General features: G+C 35.4%; 1 protein-coding gene across 3 annotated transcripts in view; it reads right to left on the minus strand.

The window, feature by feature from the left end:
- Positions 1-30: 30 nt before the first annotated feature.
- Positions 31-24,093, minus strand: part of LOC131663524 (sodium/calcium exchanger 1) — a 109,444-nt gene continuing 85,381 nt past the window's right edge. For 2 of the 3 annotated variants that reach the window (XM_058933980.1, XM_058933979.1), the window contains exons 6-9: positions 20,434-20,592; positions 13,465-13,636; positions 5,208-5,678; positions 31-5,133 (exon numbers count right to left, since the gene is read on the minus strand). In XM_058933980.1, coding sequence (XP_058789963.1) covers positions 5,474-5,678; positions 13,465-13,636; positions 20,434-20,592 — 536 coding nt within the window. In that variant the 3' untranslated portion in view covers positions 31-5,133; positions 5,208-5,473. Of the gene's footprint in view, positions 5,134-5,207; positions 5,679-13,277; positions 13,330-13,464; positions 13,637-20,433; positions 20,593-24,093 lie in introns of those variants that run through there. The other variant, XM_058933981.1, reaches the window with a different exon arrangement.

Genomic DNA, 24,093 nt, shown 5'->3' on the forward strand with positions numbered 1-24,093 from the left:
TTATAAAAGCTGAATCGTTTTCTGAAAAAAGTTATAAACTTCATGAGCTCTTGAAATAATAAATTTTTAGAAAATATCGTTTTATTGCAGCATCAATTCATTTAAAAAATTAATTTAAAAAAATTTACTTGTATATACTAATATCATTAATATCTTTTGTTATAGTTAAAGATATTCTTAAATGCATAATCAATTTTATTATTGTAATTACTTATGTTTAACGTTTAAATCTGTAATATTTAATGACAATATCGTTCACCATTATACATGATGGCAATTAGCTTTCATCTTACTTTCGTGTCTTCTAATGATAAAGAATAATGAAAAATAAAATTTAATAAACATTACATGGGGAAATACGTACATTACTAACTATTTCACATTCTTCAGCAACAATATCATCGTAACATAATATCGGTGGTATCAATTTTATCTTCCACTTTTGCGATTATTGATGTTTTATAAACTTGCGTATCATTAATAATTTTATTATTGTTGTATATTTAATTTCACTTGATAACTGTATCTAAACTATAACCAGAAAAGTTTTGTGTATATGAATAAAATGCGACTCGATCTACATCAAATCGCAAACTATGAAACTTTACGATTTAGTGTTCCTCATCAACCTAAACGTGTCCTAGCGCGTTTTTACCATTACATCGTACGAATTTAATAAGATAAACGTGCCTCACAGGGCTTTGGTCCTTTTTTTAAAGACTTGTTTTTATTATTCCATTTTATTTTGAAATATTGAATGATTATCTCGTTAGAATATAGTTTGTTAAATTGTCGACTAGAACATGAATAAAAACTAGGGCTAGCCACGTACGGAGTTATTTTTAATAAATTATAATTTCTATTATCTGACAAGTCGAAATAGTTTATATTTATTAGTGTATAGTTACTAGTACCGCGAAGAGAATTTTTGCGATTAAATATCTATGTAGCGTACGTGATTCTTGTAAGTGATTAGATATTTTGTTATCTTCAAAACTTCAAATATTATTGATATAATGGAGGCCCAAGATTATCAAGCAAATTACATTAATAAATATTGGCAGAAAAATTGCGAATGCTTCTATTTTTGATTAATCCATTTAGTTATACATAACAATATCATTTAATTGTTAATTTTATAACATTTGACATTTTTATACTGAAAGTATATAACTATTGCTGAAAAATTAACAAAACGGCAACAAAATATATTTCGACAATGTTTAATATAGTAATGTTCAATGAAAATCTACATTTACTATACATTGTTAATTTCAGAAAAGGCAGTAATTTTGACAAGAATTGTGTAAAAAATGTTGTATAAAATATATGTAACAAACTGGCTAAATTTTTTCGAAAAATGAGAAACAATATTTTGGTTCTGCTAAATTCATGGAATTTACCTGATTTGCTCTTTCAAGAAGTAATTAACCAATCATCTAGCACAAAAGATTTATGTTTCATTTTTCCAGTTGATTAGAGATGCAAATCTCATAAGAAGTTTGGTTGATCTTTTATTTTGATAAATATTAATAAAATTCTATGAATTATCAATATATATAAATTGTAAAATTTGAGTTTTGAATTGAAAACAAATTTTGCAACTTGCATTCTCTGTGATAAATGTACTACACAAAGTTCTGGAAAAGTTTTTATTAACACGATAAAAGCAGCATTTAAATTCATTGGTAAACTCCACGTAGTCTTTTATTATTGCGTTCAATTTCAATACTTATTTTTTGTGTGGCATAATTAGTGACCTCCATTTTTGAAAGTATTATTAAAAGAATAGTATATATTCGAGCTTTTGGTGAACAGCTTTTAAGCGGGACCGAGTGGTGTTAAACTGCGAAAATTATAACTTTACTGTTGTGATAAAAAAATTCTATGAAAGTTATTATTATGAATATTTTCTTATCATCTAGTACACGATAAATGATTTTATTTTCTTCCTTTTAGGTCCTAAAATCTCAAGTAAGGACTCTAGAAAGCCCTCTTAAATGTAACACTTTATTTTTTTTAAAGTTTGGTTTATTACGATTTTCTGAACGCTGCAGTATTTAAAGGGCTCATTTTATTCTTTCAGATCAGTACTCAAGATTAAGCGAAGGAGCTTTCGAAATAGTCAATTTTACCATTTTTATAAGACCTTTTGCATATTTATCCAAAAAGAATTTTGAACGAAATTTGTGAAAGTTCTCATAAAAAAAGTAACATTGACTATTTCCAAAAATTCTTCACTTAATCTAGACTACTGATGTTAAGAAACAAAATGAGTCCTTTAAAAATAATATTCGTTCGCTCCAACGTTCAAAAAAGTATGTTAAACCACTTTTTTTTTCTAAAAATCAAATGCTGTGCTTTAGAGGATATTTTAGCGCGCCTAACTGAGATTTTGAGATTGAAAAACAAAAAAAATGAGAAGATTTACCGAGAACTTTAAGATGAAAAAAAGTTTACCGTTATAACTTTATTAGAACGGTTTTTACACCACAGTAAAGAAAACTTATAATTTTCACTGTTTAACACCAGATGACCTTACATTCTTGAAAGATTTTTCTGAAATAATAAAGATGTTTATTGATAATTGTTTTTCTTTGCAGTTTTACAAAATGCACTGTGATTCAATATTCCTACAATCACTTTTATACTTATTTTCTACTTTAATTTCAGTAAATTTAGTGTACAATATAATTGAATTTGCAGTAAATAGTATAAAATGTTTGTATTAGCATAATTATTTCATGATACATCACTGTCAACAGTGAAATTTATCGAAATACCTTATTATCGCTAAATACGTACAAGTTGTCGACTAAATATATATTTTCAGGCCTAAATTTTATGTATAATATCTGTATATTGTATATCCGATATCAACATATTGTATCCAGATAATATAATACGTCTTTTTAGGTGTCTCAATTCAAAGGCTTACTTATTTGCCTTATCTATATTTTTCAGTTTTTTATTAGAAGGAATAACGTGTCTCTATAATGTTTAACAACAGAAAAATGCACGATTATGACATCGCGTGTTTCCAAGGCAATTTCGTCGATGATGCAACTTGCCATTCGATTTGAGGTAGGCTTTGGATTATCGATACACACTTTTATTATTAATTGTTTGAAATTGCTTTTCCAAATTTTTAAAGAAATTATGAATGTTAATATAGTGATAACAATTTGGTTTAATTTACTTTGTCTAATTTTGTTTTACTACTGAAACCCTTTATTCTTTACATCTAAAATTATAAATTTAATACAATACTCTCTATTTTCACGATGCCACCATTCGCATTGATCAGCAACGAAAATCCCTTAGATAGCCGCGATTATTTTTTACGGATTATCACTTTAACGCTTTGCTATCGAGTGGTTCTCGGTATATTTTTGTTAATAAGTTGCATCTACCGAATAGTAACTTTTATTTACTTTGACGTTTTTTGTTATAAAAAGTATTTGAAAGGCGTAGTCACTGCATATATGTATATAAATTTTTGCATAAAATTATGAGCTTTCAATTGGCAAATATATTACACTAACGAAATCGCATTTTTTTTCAAATGTACACAATGATAAATTAAGCTGGAATAAGAAGAATGAAAGTTACTGCTGTAAGCTCTTTTTATCCAAATGAAATTGAGACAAATTGATTTTTTTATATTTGTGTGTATTTATGTTTTTATAACATTTTCAGATTAGTAAATCTTTTTCAAACAAAAAAGTGTTTTTTTCATTAAAAATTGAAATATGTATTTAATTTATTTGTAACCGTTGATCTAAATAATTCAATAAACTAAAATAAAATAATAGTTGCTTGTCTTTTTTACGAGGTTGAGTCAAACACATACAAAAAAATAGCATATATTTTGGACTATACTGCATTTCGCAGGCAATATAAGACTAATGAAAATATATTGCTGTTTTCGTTTATGTAAATAACTCCTCTAGCTTTCAAGCTTCGAATTTAATAACAGTCCAAGAAAAGTAATTAAAAATCCATAAAACGACAGATAGTTAAAGTTAAAAACTGTATGCGATTTTCACGTATGCGTTTAGACCGTTGAAATAGATTTGTTGACGAATGAAAAATAGCTTTTAATTTATATTGTTTGAATAAACCACTTCATTACTATATTTTGTCACAGCTCTTTGGAATATCATTCAATGTACATTAATTTTTGAATCAACGTTCTATTTGGAACACAAAACTAGTATCAATTACAATTGCTTACAATTTTTATAACAACTGAGCTTGTATTTGTTTATTTTATTATCGTTTTTAGAAGCTTATTCGTTTTTCACTCAATTTTATTGATTAAAATATTCAAAATTAGAAGGTGTAGATATTTATGCAATTTTAAAAATTATTTTTGGTCATACAAATTAGATAAGAATAATTGGATCATAAAGAATTTTAATATAAAACAAATAAAAAAAAACATTTGAGTGAAACTTCGAGTTATAATTCAACTGCTAAAATATTTTTGAATCAGATGAAATTTTGTAGATGCGTGTGTGAAAGTCTTATTCTTGCATTCACAATGAATTAATGTTTCGGATCAATTAAATTAATCTGTTGTTGCACATATATTTTATACAAAATTATACAGCTTAATATATATCAAACCTCTGATAGGAAGGTACAGCGACGCAGATCTGCGCTACTTAAATATTATACATATAGATTATATCTGTAACACTTTCATGAATGATCGTTTCCTTTTACATCCAAGTGAGTCGCTATTTTATATATATTCTTTTTTATTATTATGATTATTCCAACCTTTGAATGGTAATAAATATCCATGATATATGTAAGGTTTGTCATTGCTCATGGCGATCATGGTTATGGATTAAACTTGACTTGTAATTACACGTAACACTTTGACTTTTTCGCATGTATTTCGCTACATTAAGGCAAATTCTTTTATACTTTAAAATGATTCGCACCAAACATTACGCCTGCATGAAACATTCGCATTCACTCGATGATTTATTCAATGCATACACGTTTACTTATTTTCGCTAAATTATAATATCAATAGTATTTTACTCTTCGGTATTTCGACCATAGCTACTCAAACCGCGCTGTATATTTCAACTTTTGTGAAAGTGTTTTTTCATCGGTCTGTAATAAAAAAAATCTGATAGAACTGTAAATGAATAAATAAATTGCAATATTCGCTTGCATTAGAGACTCACCTACGAATCGTATATTCATGCGTTTCTCACGTCGCATGTGCGTGTACATTCAAAAAATCGAACTAATAATGTAGGTAATCCCATGTATACATCGTGTATATATGTATATCTTCGTACAGTTATTGGCGGTAACGTATATAGGCCTTAACACTGTATACACGCCGACATGTATACATGTATATATGTACATATGTGTATGTATGTATTATTTTCTTCGTGTAAGTATGTATGTGTATGTATGCATCTATAGTTGTAGTTCTATCTGTTTAGAATCCTTTGATAACGCCGTAGGCCTCAAGAGTCGACATGACGAGATAGAAGACCCAAAGGGAGAAGAGAAACAATGAAGTCATGCATTTCGAGAAGAAGGGTCCACCAAGTTCACCTCCGACTACTTTTGACCGCCTCATCATCAGAACGACAATCACCAGGCAGGCCTCCGAACAGAATAGTGTCACGGAGAATGCCAAACTGAAAAAAGAAATATCAATTATGAAACTTGATTTTTATATTTTTCTGAAGTTGGTATTGACTGAAATAGTAAAAATTAAGAAAATTACTAATACTAAAATCTAATTTTTACGTAGGTATTCTTCATCTATCTGTACGTAAACGTATTAGTTTTTATACATTTGAAACAGTAAACTTTCACTACTTTAAACAATATCCCGAAGTAAATTATACCCAAACATATAACTTTTAATATTTGTACTGAAGGAAACTAATTTTTAAGTCGAATATAGCCAGATTATGAATTCATCGTCTGAATATTCTTGATTATGAGGATTCTCTACACTATTTAGTGCTCAAGTATTGCTTATGATAAAATGGATAAGGGCTCGCTCACCAGCCATACAACATCGGTACGAAGTAATATCCCGCCTACGCGGTGGAATTCGAAACGTTTATCCCGAAGAAATAATGATATTCCGCACGCGGCATCTACAGGTTTTTTTCTTCTCATTCTTCGACGACGTAACATGTGTAGCGTGCCCTGCAGCAAAAGAGATTTTTCGGAACAAAAGCTGCGTCACGACTTTTCCGGCGCAGTTGGAAAATAAATAAAAGAACAGAAAGAGACACAGCACGAAACTTGGTTGATTCGCGTGGAATGCTCACCAGTCGGATTAAGGGAGTTCACCCTTCCGCTTGGCCGAGTTTTGTCGCAAACTCGTTGAACGTACTATATACAGCTTCGCGCGATTTTTCATGAAGTTAAGCTTTTAATCCTATTTTTCTCTCTTATAATAATTTATTCCTCTTTTCTTCGAAAAGAATTGCCAGAGCTGTAATTATGAACCAATACTGGCAAATTACTCTAATAATCATTACTGGTTGTACCAAATTACGGCCAGGTTATTTGTCAACGCCAAAATGATAAGATTGGATCGAAATACGGCCACCCACGCTCTATCAGATTGCAATGTTCATTTCTATTTATTTTTATCTCGTTATTAGTCGTATGCCAGTCATGCTCAGATAATCCGGATTGACTATTGCATGAAAATAAACTATAAAGTAACCTTGAAATACAAAAATACTGATCCTAATTAATGCGAAAAGCATTTATTATCGGAAGCATCCGCTTTAGCGGAAAAATCTAATACGTTATTCTGCAATTGTTTGTACATTGTTTGTGTAAACTCGAAGTGAAATTCACGCAGTGAGGCAAATAACATAAATACACGAAACGGGTGCGTATATAAAAAAAAAGTGACGGCACATTTGCGCGCGCGAACTACCAATGATTCATTCGCGAGAGAGCGACGCAAAGTTTTGACGCGTAACGATATGAATTGCTATTGCAGAATTGCCAACAAAACACATACAGTACTCAAAGCTCATACAAATGAGAGAGCTCATGGAAGTGCTACATCCGATGAAAGACAATCTTGCGGAAAGCGGTAGAACTAAGTTATTGTTTTAAAGAGATATATCTTTTCAAATTTCTGTATAAGCAAGCGCTGATCGCAGTGTGATGATATTTCAGCTTAGTTTACTAATCAAGTAGAAATCAGGCAAGACTACCGACTTGCTGAATTGGTTTGTTTCAATTGGCAGAGTTTCTTTTATTTGAACAAATAACGTTGATTATGAGTTTTCTATTTAGCTAACGAAGATAGAACAAACATTGAAATAACAATCGAAATTCAAATCGTAAAAAATGTCATATATTTTTATATGAATTTTGATAAGCATTGCAGTATCATAATCTGTACTGTGTCAAACTCGCGATTTGTAAAATGTTATTTGAAATTTCATTTCCGTGCGATTAGCCGCGCGTGCAAAAGAGCGTGCACAAGAACGTGCTCGCGCAATGTTGAAAACTACGCGACTCCAAAGTACAGCTTTATACGCTTGTATACGAATACGCATTCGCAGTTTGGTGTCTGAATGGGGAAGCAAATATACATTTATGCATCGTGGACTGAAGTGCTCGAGGCACCGCGCCGCGTCAAAGTCTAGATGTGCCTTCGAAGATTTGCGCGGAAAAAAGCGAGTTCTTACGACAGAAGCAGTAGGAGAAGTTGCGTATCTTTTTCATCCAATAGATCGCTGTGAAGAGCGAGAAAATTGAAAGGCGCCAAATCTCCTCCCGCGGACAAGTCGGAAATCGATATTCCTCTGAACAGTCATCGTCGTCTTCGTCGTCGGTGAGTGCTTTTCTTTGCTTGACTTTTTGTGAGCCAGGATGCAACGAGAAAGACTGTAAAATACCGTATTGTGCAGGTGCGAAGGTGCTTTCTTTGCGAATATTATTGTATGATCAGTTACGTTACGATAGGTTTAGGTGTGCCTTGCAGATTGCATTTACCTGCCAGTTTACTTTTACGGCTTCTAGTTTTACGCGTGATTTTTGCCTAAAGCGTATCACTCGATAAAAAGTAACAAAAAATGTGAATTCGCACGTATGTTCGTTAACCTACGAATAATTTCCGGTTTGCCTGCGCTGACAAGTTTGTCAGTCCATGTTGAGCCAGGAAATTAAGAAATGAAATGACTATCTCGTTAACTTTTATGACACGAAATTTCCTCTCCCCCTCACTCTCAATTTCCGTGACTCTGAGACGCATCGCTTCGCTCAACAATGCTATCCGACAATCTTACACTCGTATTTTTTTAATTAGGATTACAAGCGATTGAAACAAGTATATTCAATTTTCATTGATATATTTTAAATCACCTTTGATTTTGATGAGTACTTGAAATTCAAAGATTCGTTCATAATCGCAATCGAAATTGATTTACATGACGATTTTGATCGTTATAGCACTTTATAAAAATAACACCTGTATATGCAAATGAAATACACGAGTGTCATTTGCACACGTTATCGTACTTGTACGTGATATTATTGATATATTCAGGCAACGAGTGAATCTGTCCTATTTACAGTTCTGATGAAAGTGACGTGGTTGCCAGAATACAAATATTGCTCTGCCATTTTTTTGCCCTTGCCGAGAACAATTAAACTAACGAATTTGTTTTTCTGTTTAGTTGGAAGTTTGTTTGAAAGGCACTATTCAGTTAGAATCCATCTTTAACGATAGACTCAGAGTTTTCAAAGTTTAAATAAAATGCCGAAAAGATATTTGTCATAATACTCGTGTTATTTAGCGCACCATGCGCGCTCTTTTTTTAAATATTTTTCTGTTATTTACTACATTATTTGAAACTTTTACGTGCCAAATTAGAGATTCTTATGGGCATAAATGAATCATGCTGTTTAAAATAGACTACATACCTCAATGTTTATTGATTAATAAAAATAAAACTTGCACCCATTTTTTCACAAAAACCGATGAACTTTTATTCATTTCAAGATATATGGGAAAAATTATTTAAAAGATAAATTTAGCCTACGATGGATTATATAAATTATATTATTATACAACCACAACGGGGTATGTGATTTATCGGTGTGCGCATATTATTATGACAACAGGTCGCAGCTTAGCACTCAGTAGTGCGCGATCATATTCGTTTTGTTTACTTCTTCCCTTCTCTCTCGCGCGCTGGTTCAAGTTAATTGCTGCATGTCTGTTTATACGTTATACCGGACTTGTTTATAATACGCTATGCCGCGTCCACGCTCGCCGCCTTCTACTACTTTGGGCGCTATGTAACGGGGTATGTGATTTGTATTGTGTGGTGTGTACAATCCTTTGTGTTGGTGTTTCCTGTTGTCTAATATCGTTGATTAGATTACCGTTTAGTTTGAACTAATCTTCGGCAGACGTTCTTGGTGAAGATGTCCTGCTGCTTAGTACTGGAATCGTTCATCATTCAATAACGATGATAGATTACGTCGTGCATTACGCGTACCATACCACGCTTGCGTAATCTGCCATTGTTCTTTAGCTGGCAAGTTGGTGTTTGGTTTTATGCATGACTAATTCATGTTTTTATGAGCTGGAATCCCATCATGACTGCTCCGCCCATTACTGAAGATAAGAATGTAGCAGGAGAGTATCCTTGTACTTCTTTGTCGATTCACGAGGCTGCGCCATCTTCAGTCGGCTTAGTCTTGATCACTGATGTTGGTACATCAGTGATCAAGACTATCTGTTATATTGAACGGGTTTGTCTTCTCTAGTTTGTACGTTTCGATTTTAATTAGAATGTTAGATATTTGTAAGAAGTACTTGAGATTGAAGCGAGTGTTCGCTTTTATCTCGTGAAACGTTTTCGCGGTAATGCCTCCTTCCATAATTCTTCGTTTGATCTCTACTTCCCTTGGTCCAATAATTCCAAGGTCTCTACATAAGTTGGAGAATATTACGAATGTAGTAGGTGTGGTGAATCTATAGATAGGAACCGGGTTCTGCTCGCTTTGACATAAAGCCCTGACATAGATACCATCATTAGGAGTTGCCGGTGGCGTATTATTTATAAATCGGTGGAGTTACACGCGAGCTTGTTATGTAGTAGAAAAAACATAGGCTTCGCGGTTATAAATTTGCGGCCGAAAATTAGACGTTCTTTTATTATATTATCATCATAGGTTATGACATAAAGTCATGACATAGATGCCATCATTGGAACTTGCCGGTGACTATGTTATGGCTTTATATCAGGACGAGCAGAACCCGGTTCCAATCCATAGATTCACCAACTTATGTGGAGACCTTGGAATTATTGGACCAAGGAGAATACAGATTAAACAAAGAATCATAGGAAAAGTTATTACAAGTACGCCTTACAAATATCTGACATCCTAATTAAAATCGAAACGTACAAACTAGAGAAGACAAACCCGTTCATCATGACAGACGTCGGTGTACCAACATCAGTGATCAAGACTAAGCCGACTGAAGATGGCGCAGCCTCGTGAATCGATGAAGTAGTACAAGGATACTCTCCTGCTACATTCTCATCTTCAGTAATGGGCGGAGCAGTCATGATGGGATTCCAGTTCATGAAAGAACAGAGTATGGACCAAGGACAAAGTTTTACAACTAAAAACATGAATTGGTCATGCATAAAACCAAACACCAACTTGCCAGCTGAAGAACAATGGCAGATTACGCAAGCGTGGTATAATACGCGTAATGAATGACGTAATCTATCACCGTTATTGAATGATGAACGATTGCAGTCCCCAACTGAGCAGCAGGACATCTTCACCAAGAACGTCTATCGAAGATTAGTTCGAAGTAAACGTTAAGATAATCAACGATAACACAACACAAAGGATTAGACACACCACACATCACATAATATAAACCACACACCCCGTTACATGGCACTCAAAGTAGTAGAAGGCGACGAGCATGGACGCGGCATATCGTATTATAAACAAGTACAGTATAGCGTATAAATAGACATGCAGCAATTGACTTGAACCAACGCACGAGAGAGAAGACAAGAAGTAAACGAAACGAATATGTTCTCGCGCAACTGAGTGTTAAGCTGCGATTTTTTCTCATAAGAACATGCGTACGCCGACAAATATCGAAATATTTGCCCTCGAGGGCGGAAATGGTTTGACGCACGTCGATCTTACGTGCACACTGCCGTTAACTCCTCTGCGATCTCCGTTAAGATGCAGTGGCTTCATGCGTTGTTGCTCGCAGTAGGCCGGCGTCTCTGAAAGGATGCGCGAATCCGCGGGCACCTCCTTAGGGTATGTGTAGTTTACGATTCGACGGGGAGCATAGTCGGGCTGGGAAAAACGAAATGACGAACACGAGCGGATGTTGTAGACCTTTACGTTTTATTCAGCGGAGTGGAAAAATAGTCAGGTACAAAAGCAAAAGTTACATCAATCGAGCCGGGAGATTTTACGTTGCGAACGCCGAAATGCGGTGGAGAGAGAGAGAGTCGCAGCTAACGCGAACTAATAACGCGAGATCATGGTGGAAGATCGGGCGCGAATTTTTCCGATTATGTGCTGGTCAGCTTACTTGATTACGAACGTTGGCAATCTCGTCCTTTTCTATTCTTTTTTTTTTCAACTCGGCGATTTCTTGTACCGGTTATTCCAGGTTGATGCAGCTCGGTGACCAGTGATCAAACAATTGCCTAAATCGTCGCGCTTTCTTTCTCTCTCTCTTTGCGCGCGCGCGCGCGTAGTCCGTGTGATCGGTGTCGCCCTCGCGTCCTCGGTGACGGCTCGGGCAAGCAAGCGCCCTTAATGAGCAGAACTTGTTATACAACACTAAACTTTACATACTCAATAGTAGCGATTATGAATCCAATCTTATATTAGTATGAGTAATCGTATTCTTTTTGATGCCTCTATAAAAATACTCGTGAATATTCTCTAAATTTAACGAGTCTAATATTAAGATTGATAATTAGTTTTCATTACTCGCATACTTCTTAGTTTATAATGTACAAAAGATAAAAATGTATTTTCGCCTATTTTATTTTATTCATTTTCATTCTTTTTCTATCAAATTTTAATACGACAATATCAATTTCAGTATCATAGATGGTTACAAAATTAACGATTTGTACAGATAATTTCAAAACATAACGGTTTATGTCCTCAAAACGATTTATTAACGGTATATTCCCATTTTTACACATTGTTGTTTATGTTGATTATTCATAAACTGAATTTATTGTTGAATTATAAATCTCACATTCCTAGATATATAATAAAAAATATTTCAAAATATACGAAAATTCAAAATTTTACGCTCTTTTTTAGCATCAAGCAAATCACTGGATGTCAGTGACTCATAATTTTTTTTGAGATATGATGATGATTGCACAATACGAAACTTAACGTTACTATGAAAACAGGAAATTCCTGGTAGCTGAAAGCTTTCTAGTTTGCGAGTTCGCATACTCTTAAATGAAAGCTTGTGATCTATTGCGTAAATAGCTTACTGGGTTTTCTGTGGCTGCTATATGTGATGCTCTTAAGTGTTCAATAATAAGGTAGCTCCTACCTCTCGGATGCGTGGTGCATTATTGATAAATCGGTGTTGTTACACGTGAGCTTGTTATATAGTGGAAAAACTACATGCTTCGCGGATACGAATTTGCGGCCGACAGTTGGGCATTCATTTATTATATTACCATCGTAGGTTGCACGATGACATTTTTTATAGTTCTTATTTTTGTTTATATTTTCTCCTCAATTAAATTGATTACATTGTGTAATATTGAAAAAAAAAGAAAATAAGTGATTGATTATTAAAACGACGTTTATGAAAAACTCGGATAATACAAATAACTGAAAATTAATAATTAATGAATTAGCTGCGCGACCGAAAATCATTTTATTTATGGCAAATATTGATGTTCGAACAGAAGCATTCGCATAATGAAAATATCAAATGAAAAACGAAAGCACAGCAAAGTAATATATACCCGATCTCAACGCAGAATTCGATAAAAGTAGCTCGTTAGTTAAAAGAGGGGTTATCTATTTTAAAAATTATACGCCATGGCCGCTTCTCACGAAATCGTCGTATAACAGTTTCCCGTAAACAAGATCGGTTATTGAGGTCGACAGTAGCTTTGTGGGAAAACTTACGACCATAGATGCATCCATTCAGTTTCGATTTGCCTCCGCGTCAAGCTACGATGGCGACCCTATTACTGTATGCCGTATAGCGTCTTTGCTTTGAACTCTGTTACAACTATTGCTATAGCTGCTCATTCGCTATAAATGAGCATAAATCATTTTCGCATAATAAATAATTTATTATGCTTCTTTGCTTTTTGAATCCTCACAGATTCTTAATAAATAATTTGAAGATCATGATATTATCTGATTGGATTTGGGTTCGACACTTACCTGCCTGGTTCAACAAGAAATCTGTTGCCATGACAAGCGTGGTAAATGGCAGCGATGCTCCATGCGACGCCTATCCCCAGGAAGACATTGACCGCGTTGCTTCCGGTCACGTTGCCGACACTCGCGTCCGCATACTTGTCCTGGCAGGCTGCCACCTTGCTCGCGAATGTGTCTGCAATAAATCGTAACAAAACCCATATATCAGATAACAGAAGCAGCAGTTTTTTCGCTTCTCTCTCTCTCTCTCTCTCTCTCTCTCTCTCTCTCTCTCTCTATCCCTTTGTTGTGGCTTGCAAGCACGAGCAAACAAATTGTCGTTGAAACTCTTCAATAGACTCGTTACTCTCAATAGAGATTTCTTTTGGCATTGGTTATTTTATTTAAAGAACTATGGAAGTTTTTGTAGTTATGCCTGAACATGCCATTCAATTTCAATTGTTCTACACATACATGCACACTCTCTTTCTCTCTTCTTCTTTGCGCTTTGAATACCCTTTGGCTGTGTTTTAGCGGGTGCAGTCACGCGTGTGATTTTTTTTGTCGAGGGAGGTGGAGGGGTTCCTTCGTTTCCTGTGTGTCAACCATTTCGGAAAGTCGCTTCATGCAGTGATTGACACGTGGATAAACTATTTCGTGTGATACGGACATGGGGACTCGAAGCGATTAACCTCGTTTTTTTACAGTACATTCCCGATGTGTACTTGTCAGGCTCAATCATTCAATGGTTTGGTTCATACAAGTTCATACGGCTTATTCTCATCGGAAAATTGCATTTCGTGCACACTCGCCGTCGCGTCTCATTCGGCGCGGGACGAGTGGCGCGATAATCGTTGACGCTCGTTATCAATTGGAATCTGATTGACTGTGTGACTGTTCGCCGCTGTTGGGATTGCCTGATGAATATGTAGCGAAACTGTTTTTTTTCTTTTCTGATGATGAACATTGTTGCTCGCGAATAATTTTTCTAATAAAGTCGAATCGCTTGAAATTATCTACTAAAAAGATTGTTTATACAATTCTAAGCAGCAGAGTTCGATATTTCGTCAAATAGTGCGTGTTTTCATTATATTAAATTAAATTTTGTTAAGAAATTTTGGAACGTATGTGCCAATAATGAATGTTAGTTCAAACTACACGACTATTGCTTTGAATCATCCGCCCAAAATGGGTACATTCAACGAAGTTTAATAGACTAGTTTTGTTTTGCTCTTATGCAAAAATTTTACGAAAAATTTTACAATGGAAGCTTACATTCGGCATATGCACTTCGGGCAAGTATATAATACGAGACATGTGAATACACCAGTGAGAGCAGGAGAGGCAGATTTATGTGCGTATCGGTTTTAAAAGCCGCTTACCCACGGATTACTGCTTCTCTTTTTCTTTCTCCTAGTCGAGAGCGAAGGCTCCAGGGGCAACGACGTGCAACCACAACTCCACGATATGCGATACTTTCATGTAGAAAGCGCATCGAAAAGAAATCAGTCGCGCAACAGCTTGATGTCACTGCTTTTGAGTTTTGTTCTCTCTAGATTGTTTTCTCTTTGTTTACACCCACGCGGCTGGCTTTTGTGAAGTTGCCAAGAGTACTTATAGCTTTCCTTTGCAGCAGACAAAGCCGAGAATGATTTGTCGTTGAGAGCTTTTTTTCTCTATACGCGGTATTACGTTGAGCTTTTCTTACTCTTTGTGCGAGGGCGTAACATCGAATTGCGAGTTTGTTTTTCACTTGCATGGAATATTTTACGTCGTAGTCAAGTTTTCCATTATGTTTTTCACGGAGTCGCATACTTTTTCGCGATTTGTTTTAATCACGTATGGTTAAAATGGCAGCTTTTAATATCTATAAAAATTTCCTTTTTCAAAATTTTGAATTCGAAGGAAACAACTGTCGAATATTTTTCTTCGTGCATTGCTCAAGGATTTCATATTACGTCATTCTTAGAACTTACCGATAATTAAAACATTACATTCATTTGCGCGGTACTATTATTTTGCAAATTATCTACAAAATAATTCAGCGATTTCCTGCGAACTTCATGAACATCAACTTTATATATGTGCGGTTTTGTTTTTATTACATGACATTTCGAAAACTTTAGACGGGCTTCCTACGAATTCACATGCTTATATTCTTATCATGTATAACTTAAACTCCAGTACAACCCTTAGTCGTCGAGTAAACAGAGCATCAGCAATAATTTTTGCCGACCCTATCTGGAGCAAAGTAAATCCTCTACGTCTAATTACCCAATGCCTCGGTTCACTCAAAGGAAACCGCAAGGCACTTGAGTCTCTCCTGGTTAAAAAAAAAATCCTGGAAAAAAGCGCTCTTTAATCCTTAGGGTCGGTCGGCGGTAGTTGCTGCAGCTCATAAGCTACGTAGCCATTATAACCGGGAATGAAAGAGAAAAGTTACAGACAGTGAAAAGTACACTTCCCTCGGGATTTTCGAAAACGCGCCAGACCGAGATAAGAGCAAGAGAAATGTGTAACGCAGGGTATTATTCATCCGCGGTCCCGAGGATTCAGCTACTATATCGAATATTTTTGCCTTCGTAAATATTTATGCGGCCTTTCGGAAGGATATTGCGCTTTCGGAATCAATTTTTTTTCAGATTTTTTTCTTTTATTTCTTCTATGTCTGATGTATCCAATATCATTACGACTGAGATTACGACGATCACCAACACTGCTCCACATTCGAAAAAGAACAACGCAAGTTTTATAGAGTATTTTATGATGAATGTGCCTTAACTTACACGTTACGCGACTGCTTTTTATTTGTAGCGCCGTCCCCTCGTATTTGCTGAGAATGACGGCGCCTTTTCGGACGTGTCGGGAGTATTTCATCGCGTTTGTCTCGAGGGAATTTGCTGTGTGTACTAGCTTTCAAGGATTGTGAATAAAAAAAATTTTCTTATCAAAGTTTTTTAGTATAACAAATTTTGCAATCTGAGAAATCGTAGTTTGTTGTTAGAGATATTTATGTTGCAAAATAGAAATTGGAATGAGTACAAATTAAACGCAAAAGTTATGTTTATGAAATTCGCTGGTTGAATAATTGTTTTTTCCTTTCTGTAGAGTCTGATAATATATCATAATAAAGCGCGTCTCTCTCCATTAAATTTTTGCAGATGCACCGCTCTCGTGATGAATTAGAATGTAACGCTCATCAGCGCTACAAAGTTACAATGCCATTATAAAAATCTTATCTCAACGTACTAATCGTCATCTCAGATTCAGCTGTAAAATTGCAGTTAATAATAAACAGCCGTCGGCAGCTTTTGCAAAACAACGCAGAGCCGCAAACGGAACTCACGCAACTCATTAGCAAATTCGCTCGTGAATACGGGTTAAGCTAAGAAACCGCGCGCTCAGAGGTGGAGTTCGCTAATTAATACAGCTTTGACGCGGTTGTCATCTGCTACGAATTTCCACGTGGATTAATATCGAGTAATGAGCTCTCTCCCGTGCGCTAGGGACAAAGGAGATATATTATTGTAGTTAGCTTTCAATAACAGTGCTCGGATAGAAATGGGAAGCCAGCCGAACAACGACAAACTTGTAGTCGCTGCGGCTGAGTTTTGTCAAATTCATTTGTTTTTCTTGTCGCCATTGAGCTGTAGTTTATTCGTACGAATGAGCAATTCTATTATTTATCTAACTCTATCTAAATACTGTTATTCCGAGCAACAACGAAAATCTTGGCTATCGACAGTGAAAAATTCCACGGGATATTTTATTAAACAGCCTTTTTAAGTTAAACCAGCCAAGTGTGAAAGCGCGAGATAAAAGTACGTGCTCGCGTTAGAGAGGACAATGAGAACGAATGTGAGCCGTGCAACGGTGAAGAAGAATAAAAGTACAACGACGAAGGCGAGAATTTAGGTCAATGGAACTCGCGTTGATTGCTTTTCAAAAGCCTATCAATCTTGTAATGCAAACGTTAACTTGCCCAACTGACCCAAAGGTTGAAATTTCGTATTTTCTACACATAGCGACAGGAGAGCTTTCGTTACGATCGTTCAAACGAAGTTATCGTATCCTATTGGACGTATCCCTTGAGTATCCGGTCACCTGAGTCATTCGAGGATTAGGTTTAGGGTGTGTCTCTTCAGACGTGAATTTTCTGCGATTTTCTTAGCAAACATCGGATTTGTATATATCTATTGTTTTGTTCTTCTAAAAAATTTTGCTTTGGTCGTAATGTGGGTTGCACGGTGGAAATTTAAAGTGAAACCTCTTTAACTACATTATTTTTCTTGGACTTTTATTAGAGCTGTCAATTTTCCCCTTCAACTCAGTCTGTCACTGAAGCACTCTCCTTGAAAATCCTTCAACGGATAACGTCATTTTAGTTAGAGAGATGGGCCGGTTATCTAACTGACGAAGTGATCGATGAAGACTAATTAGTTTACAGATTTCCGATAGAAAAAAAATAATAAACGACCTACATACGGTAACCTTGTCTTTTTCTCTCCAAAATTATAATAATGAAAATTCACATGCAGTGGTAATAATCATAGATTACGACGCATTTGTGCATTTTTTAGGATATTTAGCGAGTGTAAGATTTAGCTTGTCGACTCTCATTACGATCGGCACCGAAAATTAAATCGCATCGGATTGACCTGATTCTGCTTTTCGATTAAATTCACGCCGCGAAAGAGGCAAGAGATTTCTCTCTCTCTCTCTTTGCTTCATCTCGTCATTGCCTTGGACGGCTTATATGCAATTTGAATTTGCATCCGTCTGCTCAACTCCCCATGATACAGAAGTTTTCAATTACGGTATGTATAGTTGTTTTAAATTTACAATCATGCTGCGCTATAATAAAATCGGTGTAAAACTTTATGAAACGTTATGTTCACTCTCGAATCCGTAATAAATGGAAGTTATACTACAAAACAAAAAGATAAAAAAAATAATTATTCGTAAGGTCATATAATACCAAAATAGCGGCTTTAATCGGATTAAACGCAAGCCTTTTGCAAAAGGAATATTTTCTAGCTCGTATTTTGTATTAAATATTACACGAAAAATGTAGTCTACAAATCCATCCTGTTAACAGTTCGAAAAAGTAAAATGTCATTAAAGGCTTACAGCCACTATGATCCGACAGAAAATTGAAAGGAAGGAAATCGAAACTGCCACGAGAGAAAGTGAAAATTGGAAATCCCCGGCGCTGCTTGTAATGGCTGATTAAAATCAACGTCTAGTGCGCGCGTTAATCCGGCACGTACCTGTCGCACTTTTAATGCGCGCCGGATACTTTACGAGCTACGTGGCTGCAAACTATTGAGAGCTTCGCGCGGCTGTTAATTATGTTTCCCCGGAAGATGCGTCGCGCAGTGTGCTATGCAAATCCCTCGACGATAAAATCAAAGCATGACAGCGAATCGATATTTATGACCGAGTCGAAATTTGTGCAAGCGCAGACTCGCGTGCTGCTCTTTTTTTTTTCTTCTTTAAAGAATCAACACGCATACGGTACTGCTGCGACAGTTGCATTTGTGGATTGTTTTACTTTCAAGAAAGCGCTCAGATTTGCAATTCTTGCTTTACCGTATTCTCTTACTTTCTACGCTGCTTTTCAAGCATTTACGCCACTATCAAAATGAATTAGAAGAATCATTGGTTTTCACGTGTGAATTACAATCTATCGTGCTACCGAACTAACTATGTGTAATAAAAGGAGCTGAGTTTAATTATAAATAAAATTACTTCGTCCCAATCTTTGGCGTTATCAAAATTATAATTACGTCCGAAAATTCAACTTCGGATAATTAGCTCATAGCGTATATCGGTCTCCCAGCAATTTTCCAAACCGAAGCTCGACGTACGCGAAAGTTAATGCGAAAATTAGAGCTTCATTAACCTTGGCCCTTTGCCGTGTCGTTTAATGTATAAAGCCTTTCGCGCTTGATTTTACACGCTCGTTGCAGAATAAACCCATTTGTAATATTCTCCTTCTCTTTCAATAGGTTCGCGCAATAGGTGCTGCTTCCACTTGGTCCCCTGATAACATGTCACCTTGTGGTCCATTCAAGCTATTCTATTGTTTTCGGAAACAATACTGGAATATAATCAATTATCTCTGCTGCTGCTGCTAATGATCGCTCTCGATCCTTATTTTTATTAAATTTTTTTGCACAAAACGGCTTTTCCTCGTATTATGCTATTGGCGAATTTCAATGTGCAGAGTCGTCGATTAGAGAGGATTAGAGAGACGAAAAACGATGCTTTTCAGCGTCTTTTCTTTCTCAACTTGCCTTCGTTACGTTTTTATGTCGCTTACCAATATACGTTTAAGTGATTATCATTGTAATGGTTGAAGTCAATGTATCCTTACTATGCAATAATTACGTTGTCGACATAATCTAATCAATTGTTTTACCAAATTGAAAAACATCCAATTGCCTTATCAAACGGTAGAAATGATTGTTTCCAATCAATTACTAAATGGCCATTTGATGTCTATCTTTATCAAGAGCCTTTCTACGTTAGTACACGTAATTGATTTATACATTATTTTACAGATAACGAGCAGTTAATCGAATTGGCAGTTAACACTGTTATTTCAAACGAATAATCTAATTTTGTAGTTTTGTAATAGGGCATCTACATCCAATATTTTCTATTAATTCCTAATCAAAGTGATCATTGACCATTTGAAAATTTTTTGAAGCAAATTACTAGTAGCAAAATAGTTTGCCGCGTGTTATAATACAAATAGAGCTATGATCTCAAGCGAGTTGAAATTTATGGCATCTGATGCAAGTACAGCGTGCAGCTGTAGCTAAACAATCGACAGTAAACAGCTTCGAAAACTACTTCTATGTGAGACTCTGTGTGTGTGTGTGTGTGTGTGTGTGTGTGTGTGTGTGTGTGTGTGTGTGTGTGTGTGTGTGTGTGTGTGTGTGTGTGTGTGTGTGTGTGTGTGTGTGAGCTGTAATGGTGACTCACCGGGTATGCTGGTACCAAGGGCGACGAACATAATGGCCGTGACGGAGTCCTTGATACCGAGGGTGCAGCCGAAGTAGGATGCGACGTCGCCAATTACGGCTGTTACTACGCCAATGCCAAAGATGCTGACGACGAAGCATAGATAGCCTCCAGCGATATCTGCAATGCAATAAGAAGACAAAAAAATGTTTATTTTTCATTAATACGTGACTAATGTCGTGCATGCTGCACTTTACACTTGACACGTGCTCGTTGAGATTCGTGCCAAGTGTACTAACGGAGAGACTTTGAGATTACCACGAGCAGCTTTCAACTCGTGACTGGCGTAATGGCCTATTAAATACCTAAACATTCAACTTGTGCTATTAGGTCGATTCCAGCTATCTTGTTAATTGTACTTTGATTGTTACAAGCTATTGAAGTATGTCACGAATTTCAGTATTTTGACTGCTGGAAGGTCGTTGATACTCTCGTATTCAATGTAATGATATTTGGACAGATACAAATTTCAAATGAATTTTAACTTGTCGTTGCTTTTCTTTTTCTCTGGCTCGCGGCCAAGTTGTTGAGAAAGCGGATAAACGGTTTTCAATTTCGCAAGATTCACACTCAACTTTTATACTGCTCGTAGTTGGCTGCTAAGCTGTCAAATGTGTTTTTTATCAACTCGTGTAGATATATTATTCGACTAGATATAAATAAATTATTATAGCGATGTCGATGATTTTATCGAATTTGGGCGTGACTGAATAGCAGTCTAATAATTTTATTCTGGTGATTTATTATGCTAAAATATTCCTGACTTGTAAGTTTTTACTTCATTTTCAAGTGATGAAGTATACATTAAAGTTGATAAAAAACAAAAAAAAAAGACTCGGCAGAAGAGTGAAATCAGTTCGTTTCAAAATCGCTGAGGGATTTGCATTCTAGTTTGATAAATTTTGTTAAACAACAGCAATCAAGCCAGCTTTTATTTGTTAATTGAATTATTTATTAATTCATTTCATTTAATCATTTCATTAATTATTTATTATTAATATTTTTCATTACTCCGTGGTACTTCCTCTTTCGTACGCACTTCGAAATAAAACCTTCAGGGTGACTTTAGTATCAAGGGAGGTGTAGTTTTCACCTGCGTAAGATTTGCCAGTCTTTTTTATTGTTAAAATTCGTTCTTACTCTTTTGAGCTAACACTTAAGTTGGTTAGAAATTTTAATGTTATTTCTTGAAAAACAAATGATAAAATACTGATATCAGTTGATGAAGTTTTTATTTTCAATATTTTATTCTGTTTAATTATACTTAGTTTTTACGTATTTCATTTTTTTTTAGCGGAAAGGAAATTGCTCAGATTAAAATTTCATTATTCGAACGAGACTGCACAAATTATAAAGCTACCATATTTTCAAAGCTAACTTTTAACAACTTGATAAAATTCAGATATACAGACTTGTTTTAATACCGAGAACGAAGATGCGGCTATATGAAAAAAGGGAAAGAAAAAATACTTCATTCGCCCGTTGAAGAACTACGCCCTCAAAAGTTATTTACATTTGAATGAAAGTTAAAGTCTGTCTAGAAAAAAGCGCTAATGGAAGAGAAATTGGAGTGGGAACGAAAATAGAAGTTGACTAGAGAGATGCAGCTGCAGTTAATGCATAATTGTTTCGAGTCTCGAGAAATCTAAATTGACTCATTAGTTAAATCTAGTTTTTAGCTCAAATAGTTGAAAATTAAATGATTATACTTTTAAAAAATCGAACGTAATAATCCAATAATTTTTTAAATATACAATCTATACGAAACCATTTGTAAAATAAAGCTCCTATAATACCTCAGTTAATTATATGTCATTTTTACAAATGACTAGTTTCTCGAAGATAGTCGAAAAGAAAAAGACATCTACGGCCGCCGCAGCAATTAGCAACTCCCATCATTGGCAGCCTGTATATTTTCTTCACAAAAAATGTCCAATTTACCACAATAAATCATTCAACATCGGGCTCACGAGGCACGAAATAATCAAAAAATCAATAGAATCCCGCAGCAATGAGAAGCGTGCAGCTGCATCGCACAAATGCTTGATTGATTATCTGGCGCAAGCATCAACATATTTCCAGCTGTACGCGTGAGATAATCGAGGATGCGCATTCTTCTCCTCGTCGAGTTTGACTACTACTCGAATTATCGCGGACGCAATACGGGAAGCCTTACGCATCTTTACTCTTATATGGTGTAAATTTCTACTGACTCTTGATCTCGCCAATGAAAGAAAGGCAGCATGAAAGAAAGACAGATTGCGTCGTCTGACTTGTAAACGATTTGCATGCGTCAATTCGTTTACTTGGATGATATCGAATGCGTGTTGTAGTTTTTATTGCTGTTGATTTGTCTTTCGGATATATGTTGTATATCAAAAACATACAGCGGCCGGATAATGATAAGATATCCAATGTCATACGCAACAAATTGGATTCGAAAATGTGTTTCGATTGACTTAAGAATATTATAGTAACGCAACGAAGATAAAATGACGATAATTAGTACTTTATTGAAATTATCATCTAATAACGTGATCAAGATCTGGTATTACATTACTCTCATTATTTTATTTGACTCCACCGTCGATATTTCGTTCCAGCGCTATTCTATCTATAATTACTTTTAACTGTTAAACGACTTATCCATTAATGGCAACTATTTCGAAGATATGGAATTTTAATAAGCTAAATCGTTTTTTGTTTGCGACGTAAACTGTAGGTGATCCTATTATCAGAGGCATACCACCCGAAGCATAAAGTCGTCAAGAAGAGGAAAGTTCACCGAAAGTACTATACTAAGAGAGAGTGATCATATACCGCTCACAATCGCAGACATTCGATTGTCAAACTAAGAGTAATAATTCAAAGTGTCTGTCCTTAAATGTAGAAGAACAAAAGCCTCCGGCTCACCAAATGGCCATAAGCACGGTCATTTACACAAAGCAAGTTTTTACGGATCGATGACTCTCGTCTAGCACGTCAAACTTGGAGTAGCAAACTCCAATTCACGCTTAAACGATTGTTAGCGACAAGGTGATCTCCTGTAAGTTCGCGAGTTGCACTTTGTTAATTATCGCCAGGAGGACTTTCAGCCGTATAAATGCGGGTAATGGATTGTTAATTACTCGTGATTGCTAGAGAGAACTTGGTGTTGATGGGCTATTATCAGTTCGGATTCGAATGATTGAAATAACTTTACATATCATCCGTTGAAAAATTGATTTTTATTGTTTGGTGAAGTACATGCATAAACATTCGAACAGCACTTGAAATGTTGAAATGTATAACGACAATATTTTCGGACAACGAACAAATACTGATTCATTTTTTCTCCATTGCAAAACGGCAAATGACTTCGAAAATTAAATTCTCGTGTAAACATGTGATCGCTCTGAATTCTGGAACAGTTATCAAATTTTTGGAATTCGACATGATAAAATCCAATGCTTTGAGTTTGAGTACTCGGACGTTCATGTGATCAGCCAAATCGAGATATTCGACGACGTTGCCCGCGGCTAAATTGTCACACAAATACTCGCCGCAAATGACTTTCAAGTCAGTTAGATCGTATTTATCAGCAGCGATCAGCAGATCTTTCGAATGCTTTTCCAAATCCTT

This window comes from Phymastichus coffea, unplaced genomic scaffold (assembly GCF_024137745.1).
Source record: "Phymastichus coffea isolate CEN01 unplaced genomic scaffold, Cenicafe_Pcof_1.1 PCOF00036, whole genome shotgun sequence".
Lineage (NCBI taxonomy): Eukaryota > Metazoa > Arthropoda > Insecta > Hymenoptera > Eulophidae > Phymastichus > Phymastichus coffea.